Genomic DNA, 8,984 nt, shown 5'->3' on the forward strand with positions numbered 1-8,984 from the left:
ATCTTYGAATGATAGTRAAGATGTAAACAATACTAAAAATATTTACTGTACAGTCACAAGCCTTTTCCTCATTASTGTGTTCCTTTAGCATCTTGCACAGGAAGCCAAATTCTAGCACTGAACAGGGAATATTTTGTTCTCTTGAATTTGGCTGCCTTAGAGCCAGTAATGAACTTGAGAACTCATATTTGACTTTTTGACTTTGGGCTTTTCTTCCGAGGCCGTGTTTGGTGGCCGGGGCAGGCAGGAGAGTTTYTGCTGGATGAGACACTTGAGAGAGCTTCTACCCTTCCCATGCTCGGAGAAAAGAACAAAATGTTGATGGTGATGCAGATTTAACAAGGGAAGATTCCTGGTAGTAAGGACATGGCTCCCCAGGGAAGGCCCAGAGTGGGAATCAGCCAACAAACCATTTACTTGAGGCTCGTAGCTGTCCTGCTCGCTGGCCTTGAGCAGCTGTCTGCCTTTCTCCTGGGGCTTGTTACCCCACATCTGAGMCCAGCATAATGCCTTTTTGTTAAGCCCTTCAGAAATATGTGATGATTCTGCTGTTTCTGCAAACGTGGCCATTTATGAGACTATTTCAATGCTCCAGGCTAAAAGAATCTTTCAAGTTGCTGAGAKCTGGCATCACACACAACATCTCTGCTGCAAAGTCTGGTGTAAACCAGTGAGCATCAATTTTTAAAACCTTTTTGTAAAGCCAACAAGATAAATACATTTCCTGACCGTGCTGTTAGTAATGCTGACCCTGCCAGGCTCCACGGATGTCATTATGGGCTGCTGTACCTAAAACACCAAGTTTAGTGATAGCCAAATCCTGACAACCAGTTGCTGCTCTGTAAATTATTTAGGTTACTGAGAATCACTTGTTAAATAATAGATTTTCAGTAGGGAAATAGAACTAGCCTCAATAAAGGACTTTCTTCTTCAAATTATATTTGAAAATGTATTTCAGAGTTATTTTCTCCCTTCAGAGAAGACTGTCAAGTATTAAACCAGGTGTAGTTGTTCAATACTTGCATGCTACTGTTAAGTGCCTATTTTAGGAAATATTTTTTCAATGGCATTTCTGAAAAATACAGATCATTTAATATATTGGATTTCAGCCACTGACTGCATCTTACCCAGCCARCAAGAGGACTCGACTGCTATCATCYTGACTGTGACCTCCCTATTCCTCCCTTGTAATTCTAGAGAACATAYTGCATTGGGAAAAAATTACCCTCTTGAGGTTATTTCAATTGCTCGGGCTGAAATCACCTCCTTAGCTGAAAGAAATGAATTCAGCAACAGAAACAATCCAACTCAATCACTTACCTTTACTGATACCTAATTCAAGGTTAAAAATAAGGCTCTGTCTTTCATTATAAAAGCTTGAAAAAAAAAAAATTCAAGTTGAACTTCAGTGTTCCAATAACCACTGGCAGGGAATACAAACTGGAACTACGAGGAGTTCATACATTTTTGATGCACTGTGATGAAACMATTTGCTTGTCCTCAGTTTACAACTGACTTTGGGCAACTGGTTTGAAATAGAAGTGAAATGAAGGAGCAGGGGGACATGACTCAGGTTCGCTCCATCTTCATTCCTGCAGGGAATCTGTGATGAGTTTGTAAAGCTTTTCCTTGGAAGTGTGGGAAATCTGGAAATAATTGCAGGAAGTCAGGGTTRTAGAGAGCAAGCTAGCACTTTGTATGGATTCATAACTCTACAGCCAAACTGGGAAAAACAATAAAATTCTGCTTCCAGCTTCTGTGAGATCCATACAGAGACTCAGATTGCTACTTTGCTTGGAAAATGGAAGGATTTCATGATTGTCTCTGCAGGAAATGCTTTTTCATCCTGTTGGTCTTAGAGATTAAAGAGAAAACAAATATCCAACGATTTACTTGAAAGCTCACTAGCTTTTTTTTTTGTATGTTTGTGCATTGCAGGACAAAAACTATCAGAAGACAACCCATGATAAATGGAGGAATCAATGTAGAAATCGGCAATCCATCATATAACATGTATGAGGTGGGCCAYGACCACAGTGAAGGTGGTCTCTTAGCCCCAGATTTTACTCTAAATGCAGAAAAGGTAATTTMTTYTCTCTTTCTAGTGGCAAARCYRCAACTTATTTKATGTCTTACAAAGGTTTTGTCTTTRAATGTAATGAGTGRAAGTGTTGMACAATGACATTTCGGTTTAGTTAATGAATATAAAACCAAGTTAGATTGCATTAGAATAAATGYCATGTATATATTAACAGCTGTTTTGTAGGCTGATGCTGGCTGATGGTCATTTTTCCTAGTGCCTGTATTTTATCAAAATAGAGTTAGAAATGAGCTACAAAATGATTGGGAGTTCTTTTTTTTTGTCATAGACACATCTGCCCTAAGTTGCCAAGCCACAACCTGTGTTTTTAGCTTACTGGCAAATATTGACAATTGGAAACCTGTTATTGTCCAGCCTCTTGTCTGAAGGACAAAAAAGTGTATCAATATATATGAACTGAGCTGAAAACGGAGTTACTCACTGGAGGCAGAGTGGCTGAGCCAATGCTTATTGTGAAGCCTGGCTCAAATCCTGAGTGGAAAATGGTTGTAAAATGCTGAATTTTGTTCTCATGTTGAGTGTAAGAATTTTTTTGTGCTGAGGAATACCTGGAAGAAGATTTTTATAAATGTAGATCACTCTAAGATAATGTTTTTAGTTGGTGCACTGTTAACTTACAAGTGTTGTTAAGTACACATGGAAATGCTCTATCAGCACAGAAACTAAAATTTTCTGTTTATACAGGCCAGATACATAGGGGGAGGGTCCACTGCTTTCAAGCTTCCCCACACAGCTCCATCAATCTACCTAAACTCTGACTTGAAAGGACCACTATCAACAGGGGTGAGAATTGATGATCCGAGTCCATTTCATTCCACCACAGCCCCTTTGTAAAGAAAGTTTGTCTGTCATTTTTGAGTAGAGGCATTTTCTGTTTCTTTTTAATTTTGTTTTTCTTCTTTTAATGGAAAGAAGAATGACAGTAGATATACATTTTCTATTTGAAATAAAGGGTCCCCCTCTGCATACAAAATTTCATCTGTACCCATCATTGTGCCATGATCTAAAACTGAAAAATGTGTCTTTGCAAAGGAATTTTAAAAACAGTAAGGAATGTGATGCTTTTCCATAACATTATATAAGTTTAGCATGGCATTCACAGTCATGTATTCTGACACAATTACAATTTGTATGTAATTAAAGGCATTTAATGAAGTTTATAAAACTGAAAAATAGTCCCAAATAATGGAAACAAGTGCTTTTACTTTAGGGGAATTTCATGCACATAAAAATTAACAATTTCCTTTATAATTTTCAAAGCATATTTTAAAATTGTTCAGATTTCAATGGTTTTGTATCAGAAAACAGTTTCTACTAAAACATCAGATTTTTTACTGCAATTTAGTATGATGTTTGCAAACACTGTTTAAAACACAAAAGGGACATCAATATGACATTCATTTTCATGTGCCTMAATATAAATTCATCTTTTGTGCCATTCACGTTCTTGCATGATTGTAATATGTTGTATTTGGAAGTTTATCAGTTGTTATGGGGTGGGATTTTTCTGATGGAGCACAGAACCATGGTTGATGAAAGCCAGAATATTTGCCCATCTTTAAATTTTTCTCCTAAATTCTGGTGACTCCAGCTTCTTTCTGTACTGCCTTGTGCAATCAGTACCACTCMAAGAGGTATCACGAGGCAGAACCTGCCATTATATATAATTTTAATAACTCCAGAAGGCACTCCATAGATGCCAGGGGTCTGTTGTGGTTATCATTCTTACCAATGGTTGTCAATGAAATAAAAAAGTCCTGACCATTGAAACAGAATTAAATTTGTKTATTCCTAAATTTCCAGTTAGCATCATGACCAGAAATGTAAAGATCTCCAGTGGGGATAGATAGGTGGAACTGAGAGTAGCATTTCTCCTTTTTTTTTTTTCCCTTTAATGCTAATTTTTTATATTAAATTAAATAAATGTGTCTCACCTTGTTCTGCCTGCATTCCAGGAAAGTGTGGCCCACTTTGCCATCTATAATAGATGGAATGGGCAGCTTTTAACTCACTAAATGAGTAGCTGCTGTAGCTCTCCAGCCTGAGGAATAGCTGAATCCTGGGCTAAGAAAGAGTGTTGATCAACAGGGCAAGGAAGAACTAAAACTACAATCATCCTTCATTCCTTGTTTCCCAGGGTGTACTCACAATACTTATTTTCAAGTCAAGAAAACTTAACCGATTCTGGTTTGGGTAATTCAAATCAGACCAAACAAATTAATTCTCCTTTTTTAGAGCTTGCTGGTGTTTCACTCAGTGTAAGCAGAGCAGTGCTGATAAATTAGTTATAAGAAAGAGGAGGATTTTGACCACAAGGTGCCCTTTCCTGTTATTATGGGTAAAAGCTGAACTTTAATTGGATAGCAAAGATCTTCCAGAGACAATAAAGGCACGAAGTATAAAGGAAGTAGTGGAGACTCAGGGGATTTCTCACAGAACTAAGTGCTTTGCAGCATCAAAAATGGACTTGTCGTGTACTGAAGTGCCACTTATTTCAACAATGTTTTTCATTACAGTCCAAACTAYCAAAATTGTTGAGATAAGACTTCTCAATTTGTAACTACTATGATATATTGACAGTTATGCTGGTTTATTATTAAAGTTTAATTTACATTACAAAAGTATTGAATTTTTTTTGGTCAAATCATGTTGTGTATTTGGGCCACAGAATTCGAAAACATGGTCAGCTATTGATGGGATGCTGATGTCTTAGAACAGGTAATATATGGAAACTGTTGGCTGCAGTTTTCTACTGTTAAACTTGTCACATGGTCTCACAGTGCACCTTCTCTATAAACTCCTTCATATCTATTCTGAAATCTTCCAGTGTAATAAGGTGGACAAGTCAACCTCAGAGACATTTTTTCCAGGTTTTTCGTTTAATTTTCGTCATTGTTTATATGGTTTTAATATCATAATATGCTGCATGTCATGCCATTGGTTACTTTAATAGCATGTCTCATCRTGAATTTAATTTTCAACTAAGTAATTAACTCATCATCAGGTTTGCAGACGTCCAGGTATCTATTAAATACGTCCTSTTATATTTTGTGTGTACTTGTTCTTGCTTTAACAAAATCATTTCCATTTCCATAAATGCTGATTTTTATTCAACATGAGCAATCTAACATTTGCCTTGTTTCTCTGCAGCCAACGAATTACGCCAATCCAGTATATGCAAAGTTATACGTGGATGGACAAAACTGTCGAAACTCCTTAGCAAGCGTCGATGAAAGAAGAGAACTTCTTCCAAAGAAAATAGATATTGGGATAAGGGAGACTGTGGCATAATCTGCTGTTACCTTTTATACTCTGTATAAATGTATAAAATATAAGGATTACTTTTCTATGTACCAACAGTATTATAATTGTTTTGGCATCAGCATTACCTCTGTTTTTTGTTTGGTTGATTGTTTTCTGGGTTTTTCTTTTGCTGATGACTTTTGACTGACCATTTGTAAGGTATTTTTATGAAAAAGAAACTGCACTACGGTAAAATTTACAACAATGCTGCTGAAATAACACACCTTTAAATTTGTTAAAATGGCAAACAACATATTCGTTTGTAGCGTGAAAATGAGCAATCTATTTTCTATGAACTTTTTTGGTTCTACTTAATCGATGAAGATGGTATCTGCACTTTTTCATTATGTAGTCTGGAAGCTGTAGTACAGTGTGTAATTTTGTTTATTTTAAATGGTGAAAGAATGATTGAATGGTCTACTCTCTTCTTTGTGCCCATTAGAACTTCTCTTCAGATCCTGATGAAGCTAGATAACTTTTCACAAACAAGCATAACTTGCTTTTAAATTAGCTTTAGGTTGCCAAGAAGTAAACGAGACTATAGAAGTGAAACATCTAATGATCTGCATGAACACAATGATTATGTTTCAGAAATTCAGTGACTGTACATGATATACTAAACATATATACCATGTAAACAAGCTTTGTATTTATTAAAACCTTATAGAACATAGTAACGATATATCTTGGAAGCGGAAACCTTACTTGCTGTGGGACAAAAGCATACGAACTCCAACAGTCCTGTAGGACAGTAGCCACCCTAGAGCACAAGAGGGCATTGCCTACACATGCTTTACATGTTTATTCACTTAATCACAATCAGTATGTATGGATTAATAACTCCCCRAGCAGTAGGGAAGAAGCCAGACCCCAAACCTTAAGCACACTCAGATGATCACARCATTCGGTTTTGACAATCACGAGAAAACCCTCGCACCTGTTTAGTGACATTAAAGGGTTCAAAACACAGCAGTTTCTTTAAATTAAGATAAACTGTGATATTGTGGAGGTAAAACGAGCCTAACTGCATATTAGTGAAACCTTAGCAAAGCCCACGTTTCTGTAGTCTGGGTTAAATGTCRAAGTCCAAGTATCAAAAGTGAAAAGCATCAGTATCAGTTTCCAGCACTTCTCYGACCTGGTCTGTTTTCTGTTGTTGCAAAGAAGCAAAATCCGAATCAACTTTTTTAATTTTGATGGAAATAAAGAATGCAATTACTTTCAGGTTTGAACTGAATCAAAATATTTTATACATAACTTTAAAGGCACAAAAGATGTATTCACACATATACTGCAGAGGACCCTTCCTTCCTCTGCTAGACATGACTGACTTTTAGCTATCATAATATATTAACCTAACAGATTAAATATGTTTGTGGTTGCTCTTTATTCCCTTTGTACAAGCATTACAAAAATAACTGCTGTTTTATAAGAGATTTTTGTTGTACTATTGTGCATGCATACTACCTATTTCTAAACTTTGCCATATTGGGGCCTTTATAAAACTCTTGATTTATGTAATACTAGTGCAATTTTGCTTGAACGATGTTATGCATATCATAAACTTTTTCAGGTTCTTGTTTAAGTACATTTTTTTAAATTGAACAGTATTTTTCATTTTGGTTATAATAGTCATTTTGCCTATGTTTCTACAATGAAGTGTTAAATACTTTATAAAAAAAATTGTTGACTGATTTATTTAAATGAAAATCTACATACTTAATTCAGTGTGTTGACTAATTTTTAAATTTAACTTMTAAAATGAAAGTTAAAGAAAGAGCAAATTGAAGCAAAAGAACATTACTTTGTACAGATGGCTAAATCCCTTTTCTTAAAGAAAATTTTTGCTTTTGATACAAATTCTCTTTGAATGTTTTTGCAGCYCTGCACGTGTTTGGATAACTTAGGTGTATAGCTGTATATTAATGTCAATAGAACTTTAAAGCTATTATTTTTTCTATCAAAGTACTGTATTAAATAGTTTCATACCACACAGCTATGATTCCACAGGTTCTGCATTTTTTTTCTGCTGGCATCACCAGATGTGGATTAGGCCCTCATTTTTTTTCCACACTTAGAGTTGTTATGAAACATAAGTAGCTGGAAATTTCAGTAATACTCATTTTCTGTCAGAGAATTCTTTTGTCTTCAGTACTCAGATAGACCTAAATTTTAACTAGTGGGTACAAAAGTAACATGAGTTTGAAATCATGAATTCTTACAYGAGTCTGAGCAATTTTACTTATTGTGCTGTCTCTGTTTCCCTTCAGTGAGACAATTTATTTACTTTCTTTACTTGCCTGAAAGTTAATTACTTTATAAAAAAATAAATTTATTTCCTTATAAATGCACAGTTGATGTCAATGGAGCTATTAAATATTGGGCATTAGATCAGAATATGGTCATAAGTATGTAGGTAGGATTTGGATGGAGATGTTGAGTTCTACGACTGCTATACTTAAAAATCTTTAAATTGCACATAGGTGTAATAATCCACAATGGATTTCTTTTTGTTTGCCTTTTACTTTACCAAGGTTCTCCACAAGAACTGTTTCCACAGTCCTTTAACATCCCCCAAATCCCCAGGCTCTGGAGGTGTGCAGAACACACCAGGATTTGAAGGGTGAAGGATTGAGGACCTGATCAATAACCTATATGTGCATCCTCACAAGTTCAGTAAAATATTTTTGGGCAGGAAATTCTATACATTTTTACAAGGGACAAGRAAAACATTTGACTTTTTACATTCCCACGGCCTTTTTGCTGTTATTAATGGCACAGATTCATGTGTGCTTGAAGTTGACACAAGCTTAGAAGTAAAAAAAATTGGCTGCATCACTGATTAAAGCATCTCTTTAGAAGAGTGTAGTTGCAAGGCTTTTTCTGCCTTTTTTTTCTTGCTTTCCTTTGAAAGCATTCAATGAACATTGATGTGAAATGCCAGTTCTGTCCTTTTCCACAGGATTAATCAGGGCAAAATTTTTCTTCCTCAGTACTAATGATTTTTCTTAGCAATATGATGCAGTTTGTGGGTTCCACAAATATTCAGTGAAATTATTTAAATTATTTAAATTATTCAGGGAAAAGGAGCTTCTGGTAACTCTAACCCTGAAACTGTGCTCTTAGGCTAAGGAATACCCACATTGTCATTCAACAGATGACAAAAATAAATGTAAKTTTKACAGGGAGCATGATGTGCTTCATCACAAACCAGATGCTAAAATTCTTTGCTGATAGAGAGTCTCTATGAAAAACTTGAAACGAAAAAAGGATTTGGTCAAAATTTTGTAATTCTGTTTAATGGATTTTTTTTATTTTCCTACAGAGATTATACTAATTTATTTACATAATAGTACAGCAGAGTCTCTGCCTTGTGATCAGCCTCTTGGTCTKTGCAAGACTTTGAGTAAACTCTAAATGATGACAACAGAAGTTCTAAATGACAAATTGAGATGGATGGTGCTCTAATTAGTCACTSCTCACATCTCAGATTGCCAACACGAATGCAGTCCTGCTGATAGGCACATTAAGAAGCATGTTTGAGGATATTTTGCTGTTTTCCTAATTGTTTCTTTCTTAT

At 35.5% G+C, this 8,984-nt stretch overlaps 1 protein-coding gene across 1 annotated transcript in view; it reads left to right on the forward strand.

Moving 5' to 3' along the window:
• Positions 1–7,697, forward strand: part of LOC130581922 (low-density lipoprotein receptor-related protein 1B-like) — a gene marked incomplete at its 5' end in the record, with an annotated part of 41,777 nt that extends 34,080 nt beyond the window's left edge. The window contains 2 exons of the mRNA XM_057380322.1: positions 1,939–2,083; positions 5,252–7,697. Coding sequence (XP_057236305.1) covers positions 1,939–2,083; positions 5,252–5,392 — 286 coding nt within the window. The remainder of the gene's footprint in view (positions 1–1,938; positions 2,084–5,251) is intronic.
• Positions 7,698–8,984: the final 1,287 nt, after the last annotated feature.

Source organism: Malurus melanocephalus, unplaced genomic scaffold (genome assembly GCF_030028575.1).
Source record: "Malurus melanocephalus ecotype Western Australia unplaced genomic scaffold, MMel_1.1 scaffold_445, whole genome shotgun sequence".
In the NCBI taxonomy this organism is placed as follows: domain Eukaryota; kingdom Metazoa; phylum Chordata; class Aves; order Passeriformes; family Maluridae; genus Malurus; species Malurus melanocephalus.